This window comes from Tricharina praecox (genome assembly GCF_024521635.1).
Source record: "Tricharina praecox strain CBS 144465 chromosome Unknown BZA05scaffold_7, whole genome shotgun sequence".
NCBI classification, from domain to species: domain Eukaryota; kingdom Fungi; phylum Ascomycota; class Pezizomycetes; order Pezizales; family Pyronemataceae; genus Tricharina; species Tricharina praecox.
Genome location: NW_026250409.1, coordinates 477,511 through 504,051, shown reverse-complemented (window position 1 = coordinate 504,051; position 26,541 = coordinate 477,511). Strand labels below are relative to the sequence as shown.

General features: G+C 55.2%; 13 protein-coding genes across 13 annotated transcripts; 5 read left to right on the top strand and 8 right to left on the bottom strand.

Moving 5' to 3' along the window:
* Positions 1 to 462: 462 nt before the first annotated feature.
* On the bottom strand, positions 463 to 728 carry BZA05DRAFT_317964 (uncharacterized protein; the record flags this gene model as incomplete). Its single annotated transcript, XM_051480404.1, has 2 exons — positions 463 to 601; positions 670 to 728. Coding segments are annotated over 2 exons (198 nt in total), but the record flags the coding sequence as incomplete, so codon positions are not given.
* Positions 729 to 872: 144 nt separating this feature from the next.
* Positions 873 to 2,783, top strand: BZA05DRAFT_247747 (WD40-repeat-containing domain protein). The gene has a single exon (XM_051479993.1). The coding sequence runs from the start codon at positions 969 to 971 to the stop codon at positions 2,667 to 2,669; it is 1,701 nt and encodes a 566-aa protein (XP_051341140.1). The 5' UTR covers positions 873 to 968; the 3' UTR covers positions 2,670 to 2,783.
* On the bottom strand, positions 2,616 to 4,807 carry BZA05DRAFT_392273 (citrate synthase-like protein). Its single transcript, XM_051483077.1, has 2 exons — positions 4,399 to 4,807; positions 2,616 to 4,338 (listed from the first exon to the last, which is right to left on the bottom strand). The coding sequence occupies exons 1-2, from the start codon at positions 4,425 to 4,427 to the stop codon at positions 2,898 to 2,900; spliced, it is 1,470 nt and encodes a 489-aa protein (XP_051341139.1). The 5' UTR covers positions 4,428 to 4,807; the 3' UTR covers positions 2,616 to 2,897.
* Positions 4,808 to 4,917: 110 nt separating this feature from the next.
* On the bottom strand, positions 4,918 to 6,528 carry BZA05DRAFT_392272 (uncharacterized protein). The gene is made up of 2 exons (XM_051483076.1): positions 6,228 to 6,528; positions 4,918 to 6,141 (listed from the first exon to the last, which is right to left on the bottom strand). The coding sequence occupies exons 1-2, from the start codon at positions 6,467 to 6,469 to the stop codon at positions 4,992 to 4,994; spliced, it is 1,392 nt and encodes a 463-aa protein (XP_051341138.1). The 5' UTR covers positions 6,470 to 6,528; the 3' UTR covers positions 4,918 to 4,991.
* Positions 6,529 to 7,483: 955 nt separating this feature from the next.
* On the bottom strand, positions 7,484 to 8,850 carry BZA05DRAFT_247734 (uncharacterized protein). The gene has a single exon (XM_051479992.1). It carries the CDS (start codon positions 8,387 to 8,389, stop codon positions 7,655 to 7,657), a length of 735 nt encoding a protein of 244 aa, XP_051341137.1. The 5' UTR covers positions 8,390 to 8,850; the 3' UTR covers positions 7,484 to 7,654.
* A 1,307-nt stretch (positions 8,851 to 10,157) lies between these two features.
* On the bottom strand, positions 10,158 to 10,761 carry BZA05DRAFT_392265 (uncharacterized protein). Its single transcript, XM_051483075.1, has one exon. The coding sequence runs from the start codon at positions 10,549 to 10,551 to the stop codon at positions 10,210 to 10,212; it is 342 nt and encodes a 113-aa protein (XP_051341136.1). The 5' UTR covers positions 10,552 to 10,761; the 3' UTR covers positions 10,158 to 10,209.
* A 1,170-nt stretch (positions 10,762 to 11,931) lies between these two features.
* Positions 11,932 to 15,134, top strand: BZA05DRAFT_247710 (kinase-like domain-containing protein). The gene is made up of 3 exons (XM_051479991.1): positions 11,932 to 14,080; positions 14,145 to 14,244; positions 14,308 to 15,134. Exons 1-3 carry the CDS (start codon positions 12,194 to 12,196, stop codon positions 14,712 to 14,714), a joined length of 2,394 nt encoding a protein of 797 aa, XP_051341135.1. The 5' UTR covers positions 11,932 to 12,193; the 3' UTR covers positions 14,715 to 15,134.
* Positions 15,135 to 15,909: 775 nt separating this feature from the next.
* BZA05DRAFT_247697 (uncharacterized protein) lies at positions 15,910 to 17,153 on the bottom strand. Its single transcript, XM_051479990.1, has 2 exons — positions 17,102 to 17,153; positions 15,910 to 17,036 (listed from the first exon to the last, which is right to left on the bottom strand). The coding sequence occupies exon 2, from the start codon at positions 16,879 to 16,881 to the stop codon at positions 15,997 to 15,999; it is 885 nt and encodes a 294-aa protein (XP_051341134.1). The 5' UTR covers positions 16,882 to 17,036; positions 17,102 to 17,153; the 3' UTR covers positions 15,910 to 15,996.
* Positions 17,154 to 17,499: 346 nt separating this feature from the next.
* BZA05DRAFT_392261 (uncharacterized protein) lies at positions 17,500 to 18,287 on the bottom strand. The gene is made up of 2 exons (XM_051483074.1): positions 18,173 to 18,287; positions 17,500 to 18,046 (listed from the first exon to the last, which is right to left on the bottom strand). The coding sequence occupies exons 1-2, from the start codon at positions 18,219 to 18,221 to the stop codon at positions 17,862 to 17,864; spliced, it is 234 nt and encodes a 77-aa protein (XP_051341133.1). The 5' UTR covers positions 18,222 to 18,287; the 3' UTR covers positions 17,500 to 17,861.
* A 165-nt stretch (positions 18,288 to 18,452) lies between these two features.
* Positions 18,453 to 20,015, top strand: BZA05DRAFT_392259 (ribonuclease H-like domain-containing protein). The gene is made up of 3 exons (XM_051483073.1): positions 18,453 to 18,584; positions 18,657 to 19,315; positions 19,384 to 20,015. The coding sequence occupies exons 1-3, from the start codon at positions 18,537 to 18,539 to the stop codon at positions 19,613 to 19,615; spliced, it is 939 nt and encodes a 312-aa protein (XP_051341132.1). The 5' UTR covers positions 18,453 to 18,536; the 3' UTR covers positions 19,616 to 20,015.
* Positions 20,016 to 20,655: 640 nt separating this feature from the next.
* Positions 20,656 to 22,529, top strand: BZA05DRAFT_335034 (Endonuclease/exonuclease/phosphatase; the record flags this gene model as incomplete). The annotated part of the gene is made up of 2 exons (XM_051480746.1): positions 20,656 to 21,024; positions 21,090 to 22,529. Coding segments are annotated over 2 exons (1,809 nt in total), but the record flags the coding sequence as incomplete, so codon positions are not given.
* Positions 22,530 to 22,934: 405 nt separating this feature from the next.
* BZA05DRAFT_334439 (uncharacterized protein) lies at positions 22,935 to 23,577 on the top strand (the record flags this gene model as incomplete). The annotated part of the gene is made up of 2 exons (XM_051480728.1): positions 22,935 to 23,252; positions 23,314 to 23,577. Coding segments are annotated over 2 exons (582 nt in total), but the record flags the coding sequence as incomplete, so codon positions are not given.
* A 1,834-nt stretch (positions 23,578 to 25,411) lies between these two features.
* On the bottom strand, positions 25,412 to 26,047 carry BZA05DRAFT_466811 (prokaryotic phospholipase A2-domain-containing protein; the record flags this gene model as incomplete). Its single annotated transcript, XM_051487801.1, has 1 exon — positions 25,412 to 26,047. The coding sequence occupies exon 1, from the start codon at positions 25,994 to 25,996 to the stop codon at positions 25,412 to 25,414; it is 585 nt and encodes a 194-aa protein (XP_051341129.1). The 5' UTR covers positions 25,997 to 26,047.
* Between the last annotated feature and the right edge of the window lie 494 nt (positions 26,048 to 26,541).

The window sequence follows — 26,541 nt, the reverse complement described above, 5'->3', positions numbered from 1 at the left end:
AGGTATCATACTCGACACACTCCACTCTAGTTACCCCCATCAATGATCTCCGACTCCGACTCCGAACCAACGAACGAGTCCTCATGAGAGAGGACGGGAATACCTAATAGTACTAGTACCTACATGTGTTTACTGACGCACTCGTGCTTACTCAACTTGCGGAATGAGTGTTCATCCATCACTTTTCACCAACCGGTAAGTCACGGACACGGTAAAATGACAGTCGACTGTTTGTCTGTCACTAGCCGATGTTTGCCCGGATCGAACGACCGTTTCGAGCTCTGGGACGGAAACAACAGTTCTAGAGAAAAAGAAGTCTGATGTACAGAAATCCACAGCTGCCCATTTTGGCGGTCTTCTTCCGAGTCCACCTTCAACAGCTATTCCTTCCCCACTCCCCCCTCAACAATCGGCCTCGCCTACGCCCCAACCCCCGCCGCTAGCTTAATGATGGCCCTCGTCGTGATGGTGGTCATCCTTCATGAATAGCTGTTCATACACGCAGTAGCCGGCGAACGCCACTGTCGCGATTCCGAGGCCGGGGAATGAGCCCTTGAAGCGGTTCCAGCGGGTAAAGGGGCCGCTGTAGCGCCACGCCTCACTGTAGCAGCAGAGACATGCATCAGCGACTGATCGCAGCTGTGGTGGTGGTAGCAGGGGGAAACAAACGCTCTTGTCCACGGGTCTACCCGGCCGGGCTTCTGCTCGAGCAGGATCTTGGGGTCGAAGGTCTTCGCCGAGAAGGTCTTTGCGGCGTTGTAGTTACGTGGATCCATTGTGTGCGCGTCGTCGAGGGGGATTGTGGAGATCGGATTGGCGGGTGAGCGGCGGCGTCGGAGGTTGCGGAGTTGGGCCTGTTGGAACCGTCGTTTACCCGGCTGCCATTGGCGTGTTTCGTCAGAGGGCCGATTATAGCTTGTCGCGGTAAGGCGAGCAAGCAAGCTATCTCGCAACACACAGAACACACCATGTCTAAACCATTAAAACAGCTCCCCGGCGAAGAAGAAGAGGAGGAAGAGGACTTTGAGGTTGAGACGGAGCAACTGCAACTGAGCGCCGACGACCCATTACGCAATTACCTCCCCTCTTCGTTTGGACGACAGGACACGGCACGCGACTTCGATGACATCTACTCGAAAGCGCGCCGAATACCACTACCGCCACCCAAAGCGCCCAAGGACAAAGCCGACGATTCGGACGATGACTCGGACGACGATGACTCGGACTCGGACGACGATGAGTTTCCAGTCTCGCATTCGCTCGAGCTCAAAGCCCACAGCAAGGCCGTCTCCAGCATCTCACTAGACCCATCCGGCAGTCGCATTGCCACAGCTTCCCACGATTGCTCACTGAAGCTCTATGACTTCAGCTCGATGTCCATGGACCACCTGCACGCATTCCGTACCATCGAGCCGACCGGTGGATCGCACCATGTTCACGCGGCGAAATTCTCGCAGCTCGACTCGGGACAGAGTATCCTTATCTGTCCTGCCGCTCCGCAGGCGAAGATCTACACGCGCGACGGACACGAGAGCGTCGAGTTCGTCAAGGGCGATATGTATCTGAGAGATATGCACAATACGAAGGGACATGTGGCTGAGATCACGGCGGGAATGTGGCATCCAACGGATATCAATGTCTGCGCTACAGCGTCGGCGGATAGCACCATCCGCATGTGGGACGTCAATCACAAGCGCCATCATAAGGAGATCATGGTACACAAGAGCAAGTCGAAGGGCGGCCGGAGCAGGATGTGTTGTCTGGCGTGGGCGGCGCCGCAGGAAGGCGCAAAGAGCATGCTGGCGAGTGTAGCGCTCGACGGATCACTGGTGATCTACCCGGGGAACGGCCCGTTCTCTCGACCAGCTATGGAGGTCCGCGGCGCACACCAGGCGGAAACCTGGACCGGCGGGATCGCCTTCTCCGGCGACGGGCGATTACTCGCCACACGAGGCCAGGACCAGACCGTCAAGCTGTGGGACACGCGCAAGCTGAAGACGCCGCTCGCAACGCGCACTGCCTTCCCGACGCCGCACCATCCCGAAACCGCGCTGATCTTCTCCAACAACAATACCTCGCTCCTAACCGGCGATGCCTCTGGCAACCTGCACGTGCTGTCAGCCGCAACCCTGACCTCGAGCGAAACCCACGCCATCTCCGCCTCGCCCATCGTCTCGCTCACGCACCACACGCGGCTGAACCAGCTCCTGCTCGGCACCGCCGGTGGGAGCGTCCACATCCTCTTCTCGCCGACGGCGTCGACCAAGGGCGCCAAGACCGTCCTCGAGGCTCCCCTGCGGAAACGGCACATCGACGACGACGCCTCGCTGACCACCGACGCCGCCGCCATCTCCGGCGACGCCATCATGGTCCCCTCACAGCCGAAATCGAAGCGCAGCGCTAATGATGCTCGCCGCCCGGCGATGCCTGCTATCACCCCTTGGGGCAAGAGTCAGCCAGATCAGGAACATATTCGCAACAGCATCATGTTGAGCTCGATGCGCGATGAGGACCCCCGTGAGGCGCTGCTGAAGTACGCGGATAAGGCGGAGAAGGATCCTATGTTCACTGGTGCGTGGAAGAAGAATCAGCCGACGACTATTTATGCCGAGCCTGAGGAGGAGGAGGAAGAGGAGGAGCCGGATAAGAAGAAGAAACGGAGGTGGTGAGAGACTGGTTTGGTTGGCCGATAGACTGAAGATTGTGAAGATTGATGGCACATGTGATAGCATTGAGCGGCTCACTGTAATGATACGAATTGTACTCCATAGAAATAAAAATAGCCTGGATATCCAAATACACGAAGAAATGAAGAAACGAAGAAAAGCATTCGGAAGAAAAAAGAGAAAAAAAGAAATACAAAGTAATCCTACACCGCCTGCATGTTCATGTCCATTTTACAACTTCGCCCCCAGCCGTCTTTTAGTCTGGTAATGCGGCAACTCCAGCACACCATCCTGATCCTTCGAGACCTCAATCTCGGCCCTCTTCTCGATGGGAACATAGTCCCTCAATCCCTCACCGACATACACCTGTCTGGGCCTCCAGATCTTGCCGTTTCCATGGTCCAGCATCTGCTTCCAGTGGGCCAGCCAGCCGGCCACACGGGGGACGGCAAACAGGATGGGAAAGAAATCGAGCGGGAAGCCAAGCGCCTTATAGATCAGCCCGCTCCAGAAGTCGACGTTAGGGTAGAGCCTGCGGGAGACGAAGAAGTCGTCCTTAAGCGCGGCGTCACGTAGGGCAGTAGCAACCTCGATCAGCGGCTCCCTGCCGCACGCCTCAAAGACGGTCTCGGCAACTTCGCGGATGATCTTGGAGCGCGGATCGGTATTGCGGTAGACGCGGTGGCCGAAGCCGAACAGCAGCTCCTTCTTCGCCTTGACCTTCTCCAGGAACGGCAGGACGTTGTCCACCGTGCCGATTTTCTCGACCATGCGGATGACGGCCTCGTTTGCGCCGCCGTGCAGCGGGCCGTATAGCGCCGCGGCGCTCGCGGCAATCGCGGAGTACGGGTCCACCAGCGACGAGCCCACGTGTGTCATCGTCGCTGTGGAGCAGTTCATCTCGTGGTCGGCGTGGAGGATGAAGAGGATGTCGAGGGCGCGCACAAGCCGCGGGTCGGGCCGGTAGTTCTCAGCCTCGCTCTGCGAGTCCATCATGTACAGCAGGTTCTCGCAGTAGGAGTAGTCGGCGCGCGGCGGGATCAGCGGGCGGTTCATGCGCAGCCGCATCGATGCCGCGGCCACAGTCCCCGCCTTCCCCAGGATCCGGATGATGTTCTTGTTCATCACGTCTTTGTTCTGGATGTACAGGTTTCGCCCCTGCAGTGCAGGGTTGGCTTCGGGCGCGAAGGCGCCCAAAGCCGCGAATGCGGAGATGAACACTGACATCGGGTGCGAGTCGTATCGCATGCTGCCGATCACCTTCTTCACGTCCTCGGAGATCTCGGTGTGGTGCATCACCTCGTAGCGCCACGTGCTGTCCTGCTTCTTGTCTGGGAGGCGCCCGTAGATCAGCAGGTAGGCGGTCTCGAGGAAGTCGGATTTCTCGGCGAGCTGCTCGATCGGGTAGCCGCGGTGCATGAGGAAGCCGCGGTCGCCGTCGATGAAGGTGATCTTGCTGGAGATCGCGGCCGTGTTCAGGAAGGCCGGGTCGAAGACCCGGATGCCGTTCGCCGTGTCATCGGTGTCGATGCTGTCACTGCTGATGGCGGGGGTCGTCTTGAGCGCTTTGAAGGCGACCGCGGGAATCGAGTTGTTGGTGATTGGCACGATGATGGTCTTGCCCGTGCGGTTGTCGGTGATCGTGACTGACTCCTTTGGCGGGGGCTTCATACTATTGCTCTTCAGTTAGTGACGTTCCTCCTCCATGAAGAAGGTGTTCAACACGACTTACGTCGTCTGCGTCATCGTTGTGATAGCCATGGCTGCTTGCTTGCTTGCTTGCTGGATTTATCGGAATGAGTCCGAAGCTGAAGCTGTCACGAAAGTGCGCGGGCTCGGTGAGATATATTTAACAGTCTAATTAATGGCAGGGACGCGGAGTGGACCTGTGGTGGTGGTGAACGAACATCTGCTGCTCGCTCAAGCACCTGCTCCAGGGATGCCGAGGTAGCTCATCGGGCCGTCTGACGTACCGTAGGAATGTGCGACCGCCATAGCCGTTTCACAAGCGTAAACAAATGCGCGCTACGCTGTCACATGGCAATCCGCTGTCTAACGCTCTCCGGTCAAATGATGATGGCTGCAAAGAGCTTGGTGGGAACACTGTACGAACTTCGAAGGGCTGATAGGTGGAGGATTACTGCCCGGGCGGTGACTCGCGAATATTAATACGTATGGAAGCAGACCACGGGTCGTCGATCAATGCCCGACGCCCAGCCCGGGCCTACGGCCTACGGGCGGACGGATGAGATGCAACGGATTCTCTATTCACATGTCCTCTACTGCTCTAGTGTAACTATGCTGATGTCCTCTGCCCCGCGCGACTCACGCCTTCCCGTCCCAAAACTGCACGACAGCCCACTTGCCGCTCCACCCCCACTTCCTGGAGAGCACGTCCTCTCCCCTCAACTCCTCATCCTTCCCTTTCGGCAATCCGACTACCACGTCGGCCTTACATGTCCTGAGGGCGAGGGTGCGCATTCCCGAGTCCTTCTTTCCGAGCGGACCGATGGCCTCCTCGAAGGGCGTGGTGGGATCCCACTCCGCATCGCCGGTGAGCTTGCGGTAATTCAAGTCGCCCTTGAAAACCACCAACTCTGCCGTCTTCAGCTCCTCGTAGAGCTCTGGCGCCACAGCGGGCAGTCGCCAGTAACTACCGGGCAGCGTCCAGAACCGGTCTTCGCGCAGCCGGATCTGGCCGGATTGGTAGAAGCCGTTCCAGTTCGAGTGGAGGAACTTGAGCCCCGTTTGCTGCTCCTCGGTGAGTTCGCTGGCGTTGAAGTATGCGACCGGGTCTTCGAGCGCCGCCAGGAGATCGGTGAAGTCCTCAGGCAGCACATCGCTGACGAACCAGGGCATGCACTTGGGGTGGAGGACGACCTCGGTGACTAGCTTTTCCTCGAGGAGATAGCCAGCGAGGACGAGGTCGACAAAGAGCTCGAAGCCCGAGTTGTCGAGGACGATGTCCAGCCGCCGGGACACCTTACCGGACTCCTTTGCTTTTCGTAGAACTTCAAAGACCTTGGGCAGATCATTGGCAAGAATATTCGCCTCAGCGTCCTTCCGCGCTTTCGAGCCCTGGAGCTTCTGAATATCCTCGTAGGTGAGCGAAGTGAGCAGCGACAGATCCGTAGCATTGCCCCACAGACAGATCTCCATCATCTCCGTAAATAGTAGCTTTTCTTTCTCGACCTCTACCTCCTCCTTGTCATCGTGCGAAGCCGTAACGATCTGTTTGTACCGCGTTGCGAGCTCCACTACTGCCGCCAGCGACGCCCGGAATGTACTATTCTTCTGCGCGTGGAACGGGTCGTAGTCGCGCCAGTACTTGGTCGGCGCAAAGAACGAGTGCAGGCGGCGGTAGAGGTAGCATTCGGAGTACAGCCAGGAGACATTGAACCACTTGGGGCTTCCGAGCTGTTCCAGCTCGTCATTGTATATCTTCACATCTGCGGCGCCATCATCCTCGATTGGCCTGTGCATCACCATCACCATCATCATTAGCATCCGCAACCCCCTTCTCCTACATCCACTCCCCAGCATCGAACGAGGAAGACATACGACAGAACCCGGTCATGCTGCACTTCGTATTTGAGCTTTGCCAGCTTCTCGACGATGCGCTTTCCCTCGGCGATCTTTTCGGGATCCGTGTGGTCGCGCGTCGTGCGGAACACGTCGTCAATCGCTTGCGTCAGGATCACGGGCCACCGATCGCGCGCGGAAACGTATGCGAACGAGGTCTGGTCGGAGGTCCGGTACGGAGCTGTAGGCGCGGAGTGTGAGTTAGCCACGCATGCATGCATTACGGGTGAGGATGGAACTACATAGGGGGGACTTACGGGTGCTGGTATCGTACTCCATCGTTGAGGTGGACACTGGAGGTAGGTACTGTATCTGCGGGATATGAATGGAGATAGAAGGAGGAGGTGGAGGAGCAGTTATGTAACTATAGTTGTCAAGGGATGTTCTCAACTTGGGCCCGTCACTGTTGACACGGCACTGGAGCAGTGCAGGTTGAACCAACCCCGCCCAGCGCCCCCACTTAGTGGGGCAGTTTCCCTGCCTGGAGAAACCGATTCGTCATGGCACAGCACTCGGAAGCGGACGATTCGTGAATAAGATCATCTTAAAAACTTCGTCGTAGAAACACCGTGGTGCGTAAATTTTAGCAGGAACTGCAAATTGTGATATGGGCACTTCGGATGGCTGTTATGGTAAAATATTATATAGGGCTATCAGACCCGCTTCGTGATGTGCTCTCAGGCTCTATGGACTTTGACTGTACAGATCCGTACTGGTACATATCGAGGTACTTGGCCATCCTCCAGTAAGAACGGGACAAGATCATCACCAATTACCGTCAAAGCCAGTCCAAGTTCGAAGGAATCCATTATTTCGTCCAGTCACAGCCTCCCGAGTGCCCTGCCGGATAGACTGTAAAAACTGCCCCATTGCAGGTGGATTGTACACAATAGTTTGGTTGTCAGATTTATCCGGAGCCCGAATGCCCATGGCCGCGGCATCGTCACACGGAGGAGGAGAAGGCCAACACCAAAGAGAGGCGGGGTATGCTGTCTAAGAGGAAATAGTTTCTCCAGCACGCGTCCCGGGTTGCCTAGGAAGCCATTCACCCTGGTTCTGTGCATTCAGATGGGCCAGCCCGGACGAGAATAGGAGCGCTGTAACACTGGAGAGCGACAAGTCTCGAAGAAGGCAGATAATCCTACCAAGAGTCACTCGTCCCCCGAACTCGCGCCCGTCCAGAGGCGGCTAGCCCTCTCGGCAACCTCCGCACCAAAAGCTTCCCCACCAGCATCCCTGCGTGTAAAAGTCGAATCCCCAAAACTTTCCGCCTGCAATCTCGACCTTCCACCTCCAATCTCGACCTTCCACCACCCCCACCAGCAACCCACTCCCACTTCTCCAACAAACAATTCAAAATGGGCCTTCACAACTGCAACCTCCCGACGACATCGAACCGGCGAGACCTAGCGCACAAGCGCACCTCGCTGCGGACGAAGTCTCGCGCGGCGCGCGGCGACAAGCCGCACGCCATCATCGGCACCGAGTTCTCGGGGATCCTGCGCGGCGCCGGCGTCTCGTCCAAGCGCGTCAAGAAGGTTCAGCGCAACAAGCTCTACGCTGCCGAGCGGAAGAAGGTCGCTGCCGCTGAGGAGCTGCTGAAGATGAAGGGAGAGGTGGTTATGGAAGGTACGTTCTGGATGCTTGTGCGGGAGAGGGAAGGGGAGGGGGATGGGGAAGGGGGAGAGTGCTGATGAACGGGTGGGATAGATGTCGCCACTGCGCCGTTGTCGAAACGTCAGCAGAAAATAGCGGCGAGGGTCGAGAAGGTTAAGGACGCCAATGCGGCGGCCCGCGCGGCGATTAAGGCTGAGGCACAGAAGAAGGAGGAGGAGGCGGCGAAGAATGCCGAGGAGGAGGGGGCGGAGGCGACTATGGAGCTCGACGATATATAGCCACCTACCCACCCACCCACCCACGGGTCCATGTCCACGGGACGCAAAAGTCTTGCTTAGAGGGGGAGGATCGGTGGTGGTGGTGGTACCATACTGGCGTTTTGGGGTTCGATTCTGTTCTACTTGCGTAATAAGATGGGGAATTTCTGGGTTTCTGCGAGATGAACGGTGTCCTGGTGTTCGGGACCGTGTTACCGAATGCTCGATGGTTGCTCTGTGTTGCCCACCGTCCCGCTGCATCTGCATCTGCAGGTTTCCTTCCGTGGAAGGACAGGATAAACCGCAAATACTGGAAACGCCTGTCCCAGGTGAGTGTGCCAAGTGATGTGTACTGTACAATACCTCGTCTATAACGACGGAGAAAAAGTGCAGTTCGAGTCCGCCAACTGAACCACTTCCCGGTCTCAGTACCTGCCTATATACCCACCGCGTCTCGCCGAGGTACGTATCTACCTGTACTATGTATACTGTGCGGCTAATAGCTACTTTGTATTGCTATCTTTAAATCCTCGGCCACCATACGGAATCGCAGATCCGTACTTTTCACTGCGGTAACGACCGCCCTTGTTGGTACGGCGGCACTACCTACTACCAGTCTACCACCTAGAATACCTACTTTTATACTACCAGTAACTAACAGCAGTAGGTTCTGGGTACCTCTCACTCACGGAGGTTACAACGTGAGACAAAGAGAAGACTCAGAAGAGGTACATAGTCAAGTTGAGACGTCTTGGGTTTCGGAGTGTATGCACGCATCGAAACGGAGCGGAACATGCCATACGTCTGTGTGTGTGGTGGATCCGCCAAGTTGGGCTTGGGATTCATGATCACTACCTCATACTCGCCTCCTCCTGGTGAAAAGAGGGATCGATACCTCAAGCTCGAAACGAAACGAAAGCTGCTGGTCCGGTCCGGTCTAGAGGCTGTTGAGCTTAGATATGACGTATACATACGATCGGGAAGCTGGGCACAACACAATACGCACGCACGCACATCTGTGATTTCAAGAGCCATGACGAATGGTAAAATTCCGGACGGTTCAGCATCATTGATGTTCACGTCTAGAGAGACTTTCGACAACTACTCTACTCTATTACTACTAGTATAGATACGATAGGTAGGCGTAATTCTAACTGCAGCCACGGACTCCCGCCGCTGTGTATCCATTGTATTTCATTGTATTGTATTGTAGATACCGGACTTACTCCCATGCACCGCTTACGCGGCTCGAGCTCGAGCTCTGAGCTTCCGAGCTCTCTTCGGCAGGAGCCAGTCAGCGACGTGCTGATTGCTGATTACACCGTCTTGCCGGTATACTAGTAATACCGTGTCAAGTCAAGTCGGGTCAAGTCAAGTATGTAAAGTCAACGGTCCCGCGTCATCCTCATCTACACCACTCTACCGGTAGAGTATAGTAATACTCTAGATATGTACTTTACCCAGGATTGGGCCCATGGGAATTTAGAAGGCCTCGAAGAGTCTCCACCGAATGCTGACAGTGATTTTTTTTCTTCCTCCATTTTCTGACAGGACCACACCAAAACAAACAAAACGGTTATCTACTCAAGGCAGCGGCCCGGCCGGTCTTCGCCTGTACTCTGACGTCCCGAGCGGGCGGTGGACGGTGGTAAGCCGCGCACGGAGCCTTCGAGCCTTCAAGCCATGCGATAAATTTTTCTCCGCTAACTACCTGTTAGGCATCAGGGAGAAAGGGAGGCTGAATTCGTCGTGCCCGTGTCCGTGCCCGTGCCCGTTCGGGTGAGGTAATTTCGAGCTCGGTTGAGTTTGATATTTCAATATACGATGGATATGATGGATACCCAGGACTGCGTATGGTAGGTATGGTATCGTGCCGTACCTTGGAGTTGTGGCGGTATTCCGAAGGCGTAGGAATTCCAGACAGACCGATTACTGCTTACGCACGGTACCCAAACGGACGAAGGCAGGTAATGCGTATACACAACCGTCCCTGCATCTGCCATCCGTCCATCCATCGCATCGCTCCTCTACCTACCTACCATATTACTCTATACCGCGCGCATAGACACTGTCGTGTCGGGAGCTATTTATTGCGATGGCGTTAAAGCACAAGCGCTGACCGTGCTATGCCACATGCCAATGCCCATCGCCATCGGACCAAGCACCCAACCAAGCACATTCAAGCACCCAAGCAGTTTGGCAGAAACAAGGTTGCCGTTTCGTTTCGTTTCAGGACGCTCGCTGCCGTTGCCGTTGCCGCCCGCTGCCGTTACACCAAGCGATGAGATGCGAGTGGGTATGCTAAGGATATGTATAGAGTGGTTATGTGCGTGCGTGCGAGCCTGCGAGGGAGCCGAAGCCCGGGAGCCGGAGTGGTGGAGGACCAGGAGAACTTCATGGAAGAGGAAGTGAACTGTGAACGGTGACATACACGCTCAATACTTATGGCCGGTCCGGAAATAGGGGAGGTTAGAGTTAATGCAGCTGTATCCTGTATGCACCTCAACTCCACAACTGCCAAGTGACCTAGGCCGGATCAAATTCCCCAACATAAGCTGAGTGCCGTACACACGTCGGCTAGGTGCTTCGAAGTTACCAGGCAAATCGTGTAGATGTGCTCACATGGCCCATGGCTCGTGGCGTGTGCTGGGGGGGACGGGCGGGCGGGAATGGGAATAGCTACACATGGGAATGGAAATGGGAACGGGAATAGGTAGAACGGGATGCCACGTGAAGGTGAAGAACAATCTAGGTAAATACTCTATACTCTATACTCTGCTCGTGTGGGTGCCTTTTTCCTTCGTGAGGCTCGGGTGCGTCTTCCCATCGCGTCTCGTCCGTCCATCCATCTGGGTAGAGTACTTCATGTATCCCCACACTGCAATCAATCGATCAATCGATATATCGCCACCCTCAATGCGGCAGCAAATGGCGGAGATGCGGAGTGAGCAGGTGGAGTGAGCAGGTGGACAGACAGACGGACAGACTCAGATCTACAGACACAAACCTACAGCTTGGTTACTGTATGTATCGAATCGCTTTCCTCGAAACATGTTGGCCTACTGGATATATGGAGGAGGATGAGGATAAGGAGGAGGGGTTGAGTGAGTGATTGACTGAGTGGGCAAGCAAGTGAGTGAGTGAGTGCAAGTGACAAGGAACTGAGACCTGAGACGCTTCCCCTCCTCCAACCACAACAGCTCCTCCTCTTCTATTCGACCTCCTCCTCCTCCTCCTCCACCTCCTCCTCTCTTGCCTTCATCTTCGACATCGCCCTAACCTCCTCCTCCACCGTCACTTCGGATATCCTGCATCGCAACTCAGCCCTCACCTCAGCCCTCCCGTCCTATCATTGTCTCCACAGTTGGCACCTCTCCAAAGACCTCAAACCAACTTGCTTCACATAAGAACTTCTCCCGTTCTTTCGGTTGGTTACATGAATTCTAGTCTTAAAAACGCACGGACCTCCATTTTCTGTTATCGAAAGTGTTAACTTGCGGTCGACTTGCAATTGCCTGCGCGACGTCCTACCCAAGTACCTATTCATTATTCAACCACCTACTCTAACCACCTAACCACCACCCACCCACCAACTACCACCACCAGCAACTCCCCCCCTCCTCCCCCCTTTCACTCCATCCACTCTGAAGTAAGTCGAGAAACACCCTTCGCCCTACACCCCGTCAAACTTCTCCACCTCGCTTTCACACTCACCCTCCGTCTCCCACCCACTTCCTCCTCGACGACCGCTTCCCGCTCACTCTACGAACCCGGCTTACCCCCCTCCCCCCTGCCTCCTCGCAGCTCTCTTGTTCAAAATCCTCGAGCACCTATCTTACCCTCTTTTCGCGATTCCCTCTACCGAGTAACTCGAACCTCCTTCTCGGACATCTTGAGCGAAAGACGGAGTGAGCAACAAGCGACACACTTCGATTCGGTCTGGAAACAAGTTCGGCTTGAAAACGGCCCCCCCGCCAGTACACCTACCCCCCTCGTCCCACACCCGCGCCCGTTCACACTCGGCTTGTTCGGAGGTGTGTTGGATACTCAGCCCTCTATTTTTCACGAATCATGACCTACTACGATAAAAACATCTATGGTGATTCCGCCTTTATGAACCCGGGTCCGGCTCCTCGACCACCAACGCAAAGTAGCCGTTCGACAAACAGCTCGGTCCCGTCAAACTCGGCACACACAAGCGCCTCCCCCTCGGTGATGAGCACGATGAATGCTCCGTCACCCTACGGCCCGACGGCAAACATGATGCCAGTGGGCAACGGGCTGCAACAGAACGGAGGTGGCGGCTCGCCAGGGGATGTGTCGGGTGGTGACGTTCGCAAGGGTTGGGCTTCTGTCAGGGAAGAGGGACTCAGGAACCTGGGTCTCTGGTCCAAGAAATACCTGACTCTACGCGAGACGTCGTTGGACTTTCACAAGAACGAGACGAGCAGCGCGGGTCTCTCGATCCCGCTCAAGGACATCGTGTCGGTGAACCGCGTGGAAATGAAGCCTTACTGCATCGAGGTGGTGCGAACGACGGGAGGCCAAGGAAGTACCGCGAGCAATTCGGATGCACCGCGTCGCACAGTCTGGGTTTCCCTCAAGTCTGACCCCGAGCTCTATGCGTGGATGGACGATGTCTACTCGCGATGCCCGTCGATGGGAGGAGTTTCGAACCCGACAAACTTCACGCATAAGGTGCATGTCGGCTTCGATCCCGTGAGCAATGGTTTCACCGGCCTGCCAGAGGAATGGAGCAAGCTTTTGACCAACTCGGCAATCACCAGGGAGGACTACCAGAAGAACCCTCAGGCCGTCATCGAGGTTCTCGAGTTCTACACCGAGGGCCAGCAACGCTTGCAGAATCCTAATGCTTACCCCGGCATGGCACCCACACCTCCTCCAGCGAGGGCTCCATTCCCCCCACCAGCGACTGGCGGCGCACAGCGCCTACCCGGCCCTCAGCGCCAGGACAGTCGAGACCGCGAGCAGTGGGAGAGGGAGCGCGCACAGCAGCAACAACAGCAAGACGACATTCAGCGCGAGCAGCAACTACGAGACAGGGAAGAGCAGGAAAGAAGACAGCGCGAGCTCGAGAAGCAGCAGGAGCGCCGAGACAAGGAACGCCGAGAACGCGAGCAGGAAGAGGAGCTGTTCAACCGTCGGCAACAGGAGGAGGAGGATCTGCCGCAGAAATCGAGCACGGCCCAGACACCGATAATGATGGGTGGAGGTGGCTTCTCGTCAGCGTCTGCTCGGAACCCGATGGCTGCCAAGAGCGCCGGTTCCAAGACCCCTCAGAAGGCCCCTAGCACTCGGGATATGAACCCCCAGCGAACTGCACCCCGTGCGCCTGGACAGCAGCCTGCCGGTAACCTCCGTGTAGGAGCAACCAAGCCTGAACAGAAGAGGGATCCGTCACCAGCTGCACAGAAGCCTGCCGCTAGCACCGTCAAGCCTCTCAATGTGCCGAATAAATCGCAGGCCAAGGAGGTCCAGGCCCGGGAACAGCGCAAGGAGAACAAGCGTATCTCGAACATGACCGAGGCACAGGTGATGGAGAAGCTGCGGTCCGTTGTTTCAAGCGGAGACCCCAACCAGTCGTACACCAAGATCAAGAAGGTTGGCCAGGGTGCATCGGGATCCGTCTACGTTGCCAAGGTCAACTCGTCGCCGGCCTCCAAGACCGCTCAGGACCTGATTCGCATGAAGAACACCCCTCGAGTGGCTATCAAGCAGATGGATCTGGCCCACCAGCCACGGAAGGAGCTGATTGTCAACGAGATTTTGGTTATGAAGGAGTCTCAGCACCCCAACATTGTCAATTTCTTGGATGCCTTCTTGAAGGGTACAACCGAGCTCTGGGTCGTTATGGAGTACATGGAGGGTGGTGCTCTTACCGATGTTATCGACAATAACAGCCTCAAGGAGGACCAAATTGCGACCATCTGTTTCGAGGTATGTCCAGCCGGTACATTCGAATCCTGAATGTACGCAGTACTGACTTCACGCTTGACTGTAGACTTGCAAGGGACTCGAGCATCTCCACCAACAGTCCATCATTCATCGTGATATCAAGTCCGACAACGTGCTTCTCGATGCCCAGGGACATGTCAAGATCAGTACGTAGTTCCGCAACCATTTGTGGGCTTCAAAGAAAGTCAGAAGCTAACGATCACCAACAGCCGATTTCGGTTTCTGTGCGAAGCTTACGGAACAAAAATCCAAGCGTGCCACCATGGTTGGAACGCCTTACTGGATGGCTCCCGAAGTCGTGAAGCAGAAGGAGTATGGATCGAAGGTCGACATCTGGTCACTCGGTATCATGGCCATCGAGATGATTGAGTCCGAACCTCCCTACCTTAATGAGGAACCTCTCAAAGCGCTTTACCTGATTGCAACTCACGGAACCCCGACGCTTAAGAAGCCGGATACGTTGAGCAAGGAGTTGAAGAGCTTCCTAGCCGCCTGTCTCACGGTAGACGTCCAGCAGCGTGCGACTGCCGATGAATTGTTGAGACACGAGTTCCTCAAGAAGGGGTGCCCTCTCAATAGTCTGGCCTCGCTCTTGGCCTTCAAGACCGGAAAATAGGTTGCCCGGCGGGACAAGAGTTTAAGGGGAGGGTAGGAGGGTAGGAGGGTGTGTGGTAACTCGAGACTCGGGCAACCGTAGAGATTTGCCAACACCCGCATTCTCTTTTGCGATTAAGTGAAGTATGATGATGATTGGTTTTGGGGGGAGAAGGTACAAAGGGGAAGAGAGCAAGATATCGTGGGAGGAGCATTATGTTATGATGGCTTCTGTTCTGATAAGTGTCTGCGAACGGACTTTTGTGTATCTGTTTCTTCTTCTGCTGTTCCTCTGTCTTTCCTATCTTCCATTTTCTTTGTTTCTCATGGGAAGCGGATTGTTCTTTTTTCTTTCTTTTTTTTTCTTTTCGTTTTTTATGATATTAGGAACGTTCCTACGTGTTTGGCTGGCGGGGGGGTGTGTGTGAACGCTCTTGGGGGTGAGGGGGAGTGTGCTTTTTCTATATACCTTTTTTTCTCCTTTCTTGCCATCACCGTTCTTATGCTTCTCGTTTGCTGTCCTGCAAAATACCGGGCCGGTTGAGGCTGTTTTGAGAGGATGGATACCCTTTTATTTTACGCGTTTTGGTACCGACGGGGTTGGTTGTATGAGTCCTGATTTCTTCTATGTAGCACTCGTTTAATGATTCCCCCCTTCCCCTTTCTTCCTTTCCCCTTCTGTTTTTTTCTTTTTCTTTTTTCTTTTTTCTACATGTTTATGATTGATTGATTGATTTGTGTTTTACGGATGTTCCTTTTCTTTTCTTTTCCTTTTCTTTTCTTTATTGACTTATTGATATATTTTTTATAGCCCTTGTTTTTATGTTTTTATGTGTGCTTTTGTAATGCCTCCTGTTTGTTTTATTTGCAAAAAGCGCCCCTCGGGGCTGTATTGAGGGAACTAACTAACTGAATGCGAGATACGGTATGGCGATGGCGATGAGCGGGCGGCCTGCGGACGGGCGGGCGGATGGGCAGACGGATGGTTGGGAATAGATGGATGATGGAAAAAATAATGAGTTCGTACTTCGTAAACTTGGGCTTGTTATTGTACGCCCTTCCTTCCTGTGAAGGTATTTCCTTGCCTTGCCTTAAAACAGACTCCGTAAACTCCCCCACCAGATCATTCATGCTCGACAGAACCTCCAAGCAGCTACTACATAGAAGAATAAGAATACCTAAGAATAAGAAGGAGAAGAAGAAGAAGTACGAGCCAGACAGTGGTATCTCCGAGTTACAACCTCCCCCTCCGCATGGTCCCCACAGTTCCCACAGTTCCCCGCTGGTCAGCTTTCCAGCAGCACCTAACACCCACCCACCGGTCCGCGCTGCCTCGCATTCTCAAACAGACGCCCCAATATATCTCCACCAGCACCATTCCCTCCACCTCCATTCCCTCCCTGATGGTTCCCCGTATTATCCACCGGCATCTCCTGGTGCATCACCTGCGGCGTCGGGTACGGTGGCGAGAACGTTTGTTGCCCCGCCAGTCCCACCGGCACAGGCGGCGCATACTGCGATGGACTCGGCGCTGATATGACACCCTGCGCCTGTGATTGAGGGAAGATCTGGTCCATTATGCTGTAGCCCCCCAGGGCCGAGGGAGCGGTGTTGAGGGGGGGCGCGGGGGGAGCCTGTGCTGCTGCTGGTGGGGGTGGTGCTTGCGGTTGTGCTTGTGGTGGCTGCGGCCGTTTCTTATTCTCCTCCGCGCGCTTCGCGCACAGCATAACCGCCTCGAGCATCCTACTGCGCTCGTCGCCGACGCTCGGGTTTGGAAAGACCCAAATTCCCCAGCACGAGAACGCATCGATATCGTAGCCGGGCTGGAGCTCCGCTTTCGGCGTGGGCGTGAAGCCCGAGGTATGCGACAGCACCAGATGCTCGCCGTCGTCCTCGATCGACTCTGTCGACGACAGCGTCCAGATGAAGTTGTTCACGCTTTGCCGGTTCAGGATTATCAGGTGGTAGTCTTCACACCCGGTGATGGGGTTGGAAGTGGCGGCGAGGAATAAAGAGCCGCTGATCTCTTTCTTCTCCCAGCTGAACGTGCCACCTCCGGCGGCTGAGGTGTCGAACGCTCCTCGGTAGATGTGGCAGAACGACGCCGTCGTGATGATGTGGCTGAGTGTCGGGAGGTACCGTGACAGGACGCTGTAGGCGATCGTGTCGCGCGTGGCGGATTGTGGCATTGTGCGGGGGTGGGCGGGGAACTGGAAGGCGATGGGGTGGTGGAGGAGGGTGGTGGGGTGGTGGAAGGAGGGTGGATGGAGGTGGAGCGGAACTTGGTGAGTTGGAGGCGTGGGCGTGATGCGGGCCGGTCGAGGTGGTTGCTACTTGCTCCCCGCTGTCGGGGTACGGTGCTTAGTTTACCATGCTCCTAACTATCCTAGTGCACGGAAGTGGATGTACCTGTCCAGTGGTGCTTAGGGTGATCGGAACCTTGGAAGTTGGGCCTGCACGGGTTTCGGACCGGTTCTCATCCCGAGTCAATTCGGCACGGCACCGCGATGAGTGACGGTGTCGACTTCTTCTAGGACCGTGTCGAGAGTGGCCATTTTGCCTGTTCAGCCAGTCTCGACTTTGTTTGACCTGTGGTGGGAATGGATGGGTGCCAAGACATGGAGAAGGGCCAGAACTGTCTTGTGGCCGGAGTTTGGCTGACTCTTTTATGTGCTCTACGGGATCTCATATGTCTATTGTGAGCGTCAATGGCGTATGTAAGCAAAAGCCTCGTTTGAAGATATCCTTTTCAGCTGTTCATTCGGTGACGAGAGGTGGAAGTACGTTGAGCAACCTTCACCACCATACTTTAAGCCCCATCGACCCGACAAATCGGCTCAGATCCTCCGAAGCAACGACCAAGTTCTTCTCTCTCTCCCTCCACGCCTAGCCCCACCAACACCCACTACTCTAGACCTAACCTCCACTCCCGCTCGAAAGTCGACACAACCGCAATCATCCTCGACGGCCACCACCCCCCAGTCTCGTGGTGTCGCACGCATACTCCCTCAACACCACCACCACCGCTCACCTCCACCTCCACCGCCACCACCGCCATCACCACCAACCACTCCGATACCCCTGCGAAGACCCAACCCCAACGACAGCAGCCCCCCCGGAAAGCTGTAGCGGCTCAATCCCTATATGCTCACCTCCTCGACCTTAGATACTAGCATCCTACCCACTTCACGAATAGAAACGCACTTCCGAACCACATATACTCCTCACCACCTCCTCTACCGCTATGCCGCCACCCTCCCGAGCAAACAATTATGGCCCCGGCATGCATCCTCCGCCGTTCCCACAGCAGGCCGGTATGCAGCATGTCGGGCATAGCCTGCTGGACCGTGACAGGTATGTTCGCATCCGAATTCGCTGCCGACTCAGCAACACTGCTATCCTAACCAATCCCGATCCCCGCCTGCTATTCCCTTGCCCCCGCTCCTCTCTGCGGATCGGTGGCTGATTGGTGCCCGACAGGTTCCAGCAACACGCGAATACCCATCAGCAGCAGCAGCACAATGTCCATCACCAAGCACAGCTCTACGCCCAGGTACAAGCCCAGCAGCAGGCGCAGGCCCAGGCGGCAGCACGGTCATCACAGCAGGCACAGCAAGAAAAGAGTCTGCTCAGCATCCTCTCCCATCAGCGGAGCACGGCCATGAACGGCTCGCTGTCCGGCGCCGTGTCTGCCGGCGGACTCGGGGGCGTCGTGGCGAGGAGCATTGGTGGTGTCGGTGTCGGTGCGGATCCGAGGGCGCAGGCGGCCGCGCAGGCGGCCGCTCAGGCCGCGAGTGGGGAGGGCGTCATCAGGGAGGTGTGGAAGGAGAATCTGGAGGCGGAGATGGGCGTGCTGAGAGATCTGGTCGAACAGTACCCGTATGTTGCGATGGTGGGTATTCGCATCCCTGGGACTTTGGTGGTGGTGCTGGCAGTGTGATGCTGAGGAGTTGATGGGTGACAGGACACGGAATTCCCGGGGATCGTTGCGCGGCCAATAGGAAAGTTCCCAAGCAAGGCGGATTACCATTACCAGACGCTGCGATGCAATGTCGACATGCTCAAGATCATACAACTCGGAATCACGCTGGCAGACGAGAACGGCGACCTTGCCAAGGTGGATGGATCGGTTTCTACCTGGCAGTTCAACTTTCGCTTCAACCTCGACGAGGACATGTACGCGCAGGACTCGATCGATCTGCTGACCAAATCGGGGATCGACTTCGGCAAGCACACCAGCCATGGCATCGATGTCTTCAAGTTTGGCGAACTCCTCATAACGTCGGGACTCGTCATGCTCGACGAGGTCAAGTGGATCTCGTTCCACTCGGGCTACGACTTTGGATATCTGGTCAAGATCATGAGCTGCACCCCGCTGCCGAAGGAGGAGGCCGACTTCCGGATCAAGCTCAAGACGTTCTTCCCCAGTCTGTACGATATCAAGTACCTCATGAAGAGCTGTCGGAACCTCAAAGGCGGCTTGCAGGATATTGCGGAGGAGATGGGAATACCGCGGATAGGCCCGCAGCATCAGGCCGGAAGCGACTCGTTGCTTACTGGCATGATCTTCTTCGCGATGAGGCAACGCTACTTTGAAGGAAAGATTGACGACGCGCTGTACCTGTATGTTTCCTCAATGTCAACTGTGATACGGGCGGTGATAGGCTGACGACGATTGCGTTTGTGAATAGCGGCCAAGTTTGGGGATTGAACGGTAATAGCCCAATGCCGCTCGCGAATGGTACCGCTGGCAGCAACGGAGCCAGTAGCAATGCCGGCAGTGCCCCAAATCCTCCAAAGACCCCCACCATGAATGGCAGTCAGCAGGGAACCCAGGGTACTCCAGATAACAACAGCACACCTGGCCGGAATGGAACACCTGGTACTCCCGGGTACACACCTGGTTTCGGCAAGGGAATGTAGTTACGAGCAAAACCACAAGCCACAAAAAAACTCGGAAAATGTCATCATCGGTGTTGATGGAAATATTTCTACCCCTCTTTGTTTTCATCTTTTCTGTCATAGAAACTTGTTGTCTGTGGATAAGAGCGTGCACTTTCTAATTGCTGCTGCCGGTCGTCGTGGCTACTATCTTTGCTTTTCGCTTCTTGGTAGTTTCGCAGACAGGCGGGGGAGAAGTGAACGGGATAGTTGAGATCTGTAGTAACGGGATATTGGGAGGTTTTTCATTTTTTCTTCTCCGGTTCATTTTCTTTCTTTTCATGCATGTCGTTGCGTGTTTTTCTTTTGTATTTTGTTTTTGTTTTTGTTTTTGTTTTTGTTTTTGTTTTTGTTTTTGTTTTTGTTTTTGTTTTTGTTTTTGTTTTTGTTTTTGTTGTTGTTTTTGTTTTTGTTTTTGTTTTTGTTTTTTGTTTTGTTTTGTTTTTGTTTTGTTACGTTGCGTTACCGGTTGCTTGCCTGGTGTTTTTCTTCTTTTTTTTCTTCTTTTTTTTGTGTCTTTACGGCGAAAGGGGGACTCATCATTCTTCATGTCTTTTCTCTTGCGTTTTTTCTGCGAGTCCGCAGGTAGTGGTGGTGGTTATGGTGATGGTGGTCATGGTCGGGTGGTGACGGTCGGGTGGTGATGGTCATGGTGTTTCTCGTTTATAAGATATGGATCACGATCTATCACTTCCTCTGTGTGCCTGTGGGAAAGAAACGCCGAGCCCATGTGTGTACTCTACTGTAGGAGCCTGGCGTGACGTATTACGGACCAGGGAGGTAAAGTAGTCCACTACTATACAAAGTACCTAGCTCTGTCCCGGCTGTACATAGCCTAGATATAGTACCTGTCTGCATACCATGCCTTGAATGCCTCCATCCCCGAGTCCGTCCGTCCATCACCACCGCGCCTCGGCCGTCTCGTCTCGTCTCGTCTCGTCGCACGATAACCATACACCGCGATAACCACACTATACACCCCACCCCACCCCCACCCCATCCCGCACCAAACCATGGCGACGATGCCCGGCTCCTGGGGCGCCAGCGACTCCGACTCCGAGGAGCAGCACCCAGCATCCAGCTCCGGGCCACCACACCCGCTGCAGAACCAAGACGCACCGACGTACGCAGCGCGCCGCATGCTCTCGCGCCGGCCCGAGTACCTCTCGCCGCGCCGCATCGCCGTCAAAGTCGGCTCCTGGAATATAGGCAACTTCCAGTGCTGGGGGGACGTGCGCGAGTGGCTGCCGGAGCTCGGCGGAGCGGAGGAGAACACGGCTACGGATATATATGTACTTGCTCTGCAGGAGGTCGTTGATCTTGCGCAGACTAGTAGCTTCTTGAGATACACGGATCCGAAAACGGCGCTTACGTGGAAGGCGCATGTGCAGGTAACTTCCTCCCGCTGGGTGTTTTGGGTGGTGGGGTGGTGGGGTGGTGGCTGATAAAGTGAAAGGCCGCGCTCCCGCCCGGCTACGAATGTGTCGCCTCAACGCAGCTGATCGGGATGCTGCTGCTGGTATACGTCTCGCCCACGGTCCTGCCGGTGATCAGCAGCGTGTCGACGACTACCGTCGGTACCGGGTTGATGGGGTACGCTGGCAACAAGGGGGCATGCGGCGTGCGGCTCGTGCTCGGCGACGCGCTGCGACTATCGATAGTGAACTGCCACCTTGCGGCGTTCGCCAACGCCGTCGACCGCCGGAACTGGGACGCGGCGCAGATCTCGAGCCGGATGGTGTTTGAGGCGCCTGGGAAGGAGGTGGTTGGGCTGGCGGGGGCGAACGAGGTTAAAGCGCCTGTGCCGGAGGGCCTGGATGTGGCGGATGTCGTCCTGTGGTGTGGCGATCTCAACTATAGGATCGATCTGGATAATGCCGATGTTAGAGCTCTGCTCGAACCGCATATGCCGAAGGATCTGCCCCCGACCCATGCGGATATGTCGCCGGCCCCGTCGCCCGTGCTGGGCCAGGGAGAGAAATGGCCGGCCCCGCAGAAGTTGGCGAGGAAACCGACCGCGCTGAATAATGATAACCCAACGCTCCAGGGAACGCTGAATAGCTTGTTGAAGCATGATCAGCTGCTGAAGCAGCGGCGGGAGGGGAAGGCGTTCGCCGACTATAAGGAAGGTGGCGTGACGTTTCTTCCAACGTATAAATACGATGTGGGAACGGTTGGGGTGTGGGATAGCAGTGAGAAGGCGCGGACACCCAGCTGGTGTGATAGGATTCTGTGGAGGGTCAAGGAGCCGCCCCGAGAGAAGACGAAGGAGCCGGAGGAGAAGCGGGATCGAGCCTACAGCGTTTCCGAAGGCGCCGCCATCTCGGACGTTATCAAGGAGGAGCTCTTGTTCGAGACTGTCTACGATGATGATTCGGACGAGGAGGACTTGGTAGTTTCCAGAGCGGAGTCTCCGATTATTCGCCAGGAGCGCCGGAAAGAAGTGCCGCCCATCTTTGACGAGCCCACGTCATCCGTGCAAACGCCGTTCGGGGAGATCAAACTCGAGCAAAAATTGTATACTGCCCATCAGAACGTTTCTTCGTCCGATCACAAGCCGGTTTCTGCAACGTTTATGCTCACGTTTCCGGCGGTGGATCCGGAGCAGCGCGCGAAGGTCCATGCTGAGGTGGCGAAAGAGGTCGATAAGCTCGAGAACGAGCGGAAGCCGGTCATCACTATCATCATCGAGCAGCCGGATGGAACCGGAACATCCAACGGTGCCGGAGACGTGGTCGATCTCGGCGAGGTCAGGTTTTGGGAGCGTAAACAGCGGACGGTTACGGTGGCAAACACGGGGACCTCGAAAGCGAAGATCCACTTCGTTGGTAGGCCCGCGCCTGACGGCAGCGCGAAAGAAGCCATCTGCAAGCCGTGGATCAACGTGGAATTCTCGGACCGCAATGCTGCTGCCAAAGACACCAAGCAAACCGCCGAACTCGAGCCGGGCGACGTCGTCAACATCTCCCTCACCCTCCTCATCGACACGGCGCAGCAGGTGCTGGACCTAAACGATGGCTCGGAAATCCTAGACGACGTGCTGGTCCTCCGGGTCGACGGCGGTAGAGACGTTTTCCTCCCGATCTCGGCAACGTGGCTATACTCTTCGTACGGGACGACGCTCAAAGAGCTTGTGCGGATCCCGGAGGGCGCCGGCGGGTACCGAGGGTACAGAAAACGCAAGGAGGAGCTGAAGGAAGGCCCGCTATACTCCGCGCCGCGCGAGATCTACCGCATCACGCAGTTCATCTGCGACTGCGTCGCCGACGTAGTCAGTACCCTAGGCCCTGATGAAAGGATCGAGGAAAAGCGCTGGTTTGCGCACCCCGGGTGGCCGGTGCGCGCCGATACGTGGGGGCACGCGAAGGATGCCGACAGGAGGCGCGCGGTCGAGGTCGGCGTCTGGGAGGCGCTCGATACGGACCGCGAGTTTGATGATGAGAACTGTGTGAGAGTCGCTCTGCGCCCTGATGATGAAGACGTTACCATGGAGGAACAGGTTGAGGCCGTCGTGGCGGTGTTTTTGCGCTGGTTGGCCGGCCTCAGGGACGGTGTTATCCCCGCTACGTTTTGGACGGAGGTTGTCGCCGCTGGCGGGGACAGTAAAGCCGCTGAAGAGGTGCGAGCTCTCAAACCCTCCCACTACTAGTTACACACAGCTAATGACCACTCCACTACAGGTCCTCGACCGCCTCCCCGAACAGGGCGGGCAAACGCACGCCATCGTCTTCGTGAACCTGATGGGGTTCATCCAAGAGCTGCTCGAGATCCTAGTGAACAAGCAGGAAGGCGACAAGAAGAAGCAGATGGCCGCAATCCTGGAGCGGATCCTGGAGCCCCTGACGGCAGTGCTCGTCAAGCGGCCAGAGAGTATCGCCACGAAGATTTCGTACAAGGAGGAAACCGCGAGCAGGGCGTGGGTAAGGAGGTTCATAGAGATGTAGAGTGGAGTAGAGTAGAGTAGAGTACGGTATACCGGGAGCAGGAGCAGGAGCAGGAGCAGGAGCAGGAGCAAGAGCAGGAGCGCGGCTTATGTATCGACACGACGCGGGGTTTTCTTTTCTTTCTTTTCTTTTCTTTACGGAGTTTGTGTTTTTTGTTTTGTTTTTGTTTTGTTTTTGGGTAAAGCGGGCGGTTTGTTTGTTGGTTGGTTGGTTGGGGACGGAGTTGGTAGTTGCTAGTTGGAACTGGATGAGTTTCGTATTTTTTGTTACGGCGAAAACTTCAGTGTTGATACTGGACTGGTAGCTGTTTTTCTAGAGGCTAGAGGCTATGGTATGCTATCGTCTCCGCTACATGCTTGTTACGTGCAAGATGACTCTGGTTCCTGTGCACTTCAACCTATCCCCTGGACCGTAGCTCGTTTGCGGTTGCAATCGACCGCAAAATCCGTACCACTTTCTAGCACACCCCCACAATACAGAGATTGAAACCCCATAATATTCTTAGATAGTAATTTAGAGAAGATGCAAATAAACATTTCTATTTTGTTACAACTTTGTGGTGGGGCAACTTATTCCAGCAGTTCCCGCTCTCATGACCGAAATAATCTGCTCCCATCCACCAAGTCCTCGACAAAGACCAACATCAGCCATCCGAACACTCCAAGACTCATAAAATACTTTAAAGCAGTTGCGCTCTTCCTTCATACAAATCGGTAGATCACACTGACTCTAGGCCCAACAATTTTCGGTAAATTCTTGGTTGCACCTTCTCCGCGATTAACCCAACGGCAACACCAGTATCCTACTCACTCAAGAAAATGCTTAGGAATATTTCCAAGATCATGGCTACGGCCAGCCGATAGGGTAGTCAACGCTGTGTCGATCTGTCGCTTCGATCCGGTGGTTGATAGTTGTGGTTTTGAAGCAGTGCTTCGGTCAGGTGTCATAAGAATTACTGAAGCCGAAACTCTTTGTGGGAGAGCGTTGGGGTCTCCTCGACAGCAGGGAAGATAACATACGCGTTGGTGATCATTGTGTCAATTGCTCAAAACCGCACAGGCCACGATGTTCGTCAGGAAGTAAGTTGCGTATCGTGGTAATTCCGTATCTGGTCGGCAATATCAATCCCACCCATATGGTGGTTGTAGTCATCAAAACAGGCAGAGACTGCCAGTTCCATCTCAAGAACATCCTCAAATGCCTCTCTAGCCTTCCTGACAGTTTTACTCTTCTTCACTGGTCGTTTATTGTCACCGGTAATCCCAGAGCCTCAACATGTTGAAAGGTTCAATCGTATCAAGATCTCGGATTTCTACGATCCAGGGGATAGGCTGTCGTTCTTGCTCAAACCGGGAATAAGCACAGAACATGACTCGTCTTAAAATTCACGTGCACAATCCAGGCTGGTGGACCAAACTACAAACATGTCAGCGGCTAAGCAGGGTGTGCGCAACACCCCCCGTTCCTTACTGCATAACAGGTGTTGTGTTGTGTTGAGTACCGTATTGACATACATTTTGCGTGCTGCCGAGAGACTAGAGTACGGTAGAGCTCACCGAGCATGCAAGCAAGCATCACGACTCGACGTCACGTCACCGGGCGACCTAAGACCTTCCTCGCCGGGAATGACCCCTTGTATGAAGGTACCGGTGTCTTGGGGTCTTCGAATCTTGGAATTTTGTGAGCCACACTATGGATGAGTAGCACTTTGACGGGTCTATAGCCATTTTCGTATAATTCGTGACATTACTTGATACATATAATCGTGAAATCTGTTCTACCCAGAAACTAAAACACCTTTCCAAATGCTTCATACACAAACAGAGAGCACCGTTCAAACCACCGACTTCTCGACCGCAATCTCCCCCTTCTCCCCCTCCACCTCCACCGCCCTTCTATCCAACACATCCCCCACCAACCCGACCACATCCTCCAGACCCTGCACCCCCTCCGTCTCCACATCTCCAAACCTCCTCACACTAGTATAATACACCTCAGCAAGTCTCTGACACCTCAGAAACCTCATGAACCCGAGCTTTCTGCACTCGTCCTCCAGGTCCTGCCGGAACACGCCATCAATCCTTTTGCGGGCCGCTTCGGAAAAACGTCCCTGCAGTTTGTAGTTGCGGTAGCCAAAGTCGTGCCGCGTGCAAGAGTCAACGAAGTTGAAACCCCCGTTGGATTTTAGGGGGCTGGAACAGCCGTCGGTACTCCAGTCGAAGGTTTCGGAGGGGGTGGTGGTGGTGGTGGAGAGAGTGGTTTTGGAGGTGAGGAAGGTGGCGAGGGGGGTCGAGAAGATTAGACGGTCGGTGGTCGCCTCGAGGGTGGAGGTGGAGGAGGTGGTGGTCCGTGGGAGGACTAGGGAAACGGCTAGTGTGATGAACGAAAGGAGGAGCGGGAGAGGGACGATGAAGTGCATCCTGCTTGCTCGTGGGCTTGTGGGGGTGTGTGGAAGGGCTAGTTGTGTGAGGTGGAGGGAGATGCGGTGGATGCAATGATACTGATACTGATACTGATACCTGCTGGACGGCACCCAAGACGTTAAATACTCGCAGTACAGAACAGAACATCCAGCGTCCGGTGAGCAGAGCATCACGCTGCCTAAATATTTCGGTGTATACCGGTACGGTACGCTCAGCTCTTGGAAGTTGAGTCCAGGGCACAGCCGAGTGAGTGAGTGCTAACGTGCGGCCGTGCGGCCGTGCCGTCAGGGCCAGGGCAGTTGTAAGGCTGAGCTAAACCAACCACCGCTTCGTATAGGTATATGATCATCCTTCTTAGCACATAGTAGTAGCACATATCACACATACAAACACGAAAACAGACATCTCATCGGCCCATCTATCCATCCGCCCGTCCATCACATAGCTATTTCGGTCCCTCCCGCCTTCGCCTTCGCCTTCTTCGCAATTCCATTGACAGGAGAAGAAGTAGATACTATATATCTAAGTGCTTCTGGTGGTT

Excerpts from the sequence above, each read along its gene's own strand:
- BZA05DRAFT_392265 (XM_051483075.1), bottom strand. The coding sequence starts at position 10,551 with ATGTCACCGTTCACAGTTCACTTCCTCTTCCATGAAGTTCTCCTGGTC.
- BZA05DRAFT_392272 (XM_051483076.1), bottom strand. The coding sequence starts at position 6,469 with ATGCATGCATGCGTGGCTAACTCACACTCCGCGCCTACAGCTCCGTAC. Across the intron at positions 6,142-6,227 it reads CAGCATGACCGGGTTCTGTC|GCCAATCGAGGATGATGGCG; the intron begins GTATGTCTTCCT and ends GGTGATGCACAG.
- BZA05DRAFT_392273 (XM_051483077.1), bottom strand. The coding sequence starts at position 4,427 with ATGGCTATCACAACGATGACGCAGACGAC. Across the intron at positions 4,339-4,398 it reads ACAACGATGACGCAGACGAC|TATGAAGCCCCCGCCAAAGG; the intron begins GTAAGTCGTGTT and ends GAAGAGCAATAG.
- BZA05DRAFT_247697 (XM_051479990.1), bottom strand. The coding sequence starts at position 16,881 with ATGCCACAATCCGCCACGCGCGACACGATCGCCTACAGCGTCCTGTCA.
- BZA05DRAFT_247747 (XM_051479993.1), top strand. The coding sequence starts at position 969 with ATGTCTAAACCATTAAAACAGCTCCCCGGCGAAGAAGAAGAGGAGGAA.
- BZA05DRAFT_247734 (XM_051479992.1), bottom strand. The coding sequence starts at position 8,389 with ATGCAGATGCAGCGGGACGGTGGGCAACACAGAGCAACCATCGAGCAT.
- BZA05DRAFT_392261 (XM_051483074.1), bottom strand. The coding sequence starts at position 18,221 with ATGGACATTGTGCTGCTGCTGCTGATGGGTATTCGCGTGTTGCTGGAA. Across the intron at positions 18,047-18,172 it reads TATTCGCGTGTTGCTGGAAC|CTGTCACGGTCCAGCAGGCT; the intron begins CTGTCGGGCACC and ends ATGCGAACATAC.
- BZA05DRAFT_392259 (XM_051483073.1), top strand. The coding sequence starts at position 18,537 with ATGGGCGTGCTGAGAGATCTGGTCGAACAGTACCCGTATGTTGCGATG. Across the intron at positions 18,585-18,656 it reads AGTACCCGTATGTTGCGATG|GACACGGAATTCCCGGGGAT; the intron begins GTGGGTATTCGC and ends GATGGGTGACAG. Across the intron at positions 19,316-19,383 it reads ATTGACGACGCGCTGTACCT|CGGCCAAGTTTGGGGATTGA; the intron begins GTATGTTTCCTC and ends GTTTGTGAATAG.
- BZA05DRAFT_247710 (XM_051479991.1), top strand. The coding sequence starts at position 12,194 with ATGACCTACTACGATAAAAACATCTATGGTGATTCCGCCTTTATGAAC. Across the intron at positions 14,081-14,144 it reads TTGCGACCATCTGTTTCGAG|ACTTGCAAGGGACTCGAGCA; the intron begins GTATGTCCAGCC and ends GCTTGACTGTAG. Across the intron at positions 14,245-14,307 it reads CCAGGGACATGTCAAGATCA|CCGATTTCGGTTTCTGTGCG; the intron begins GTACGTAGTTCC and ends GATCACCAACAG.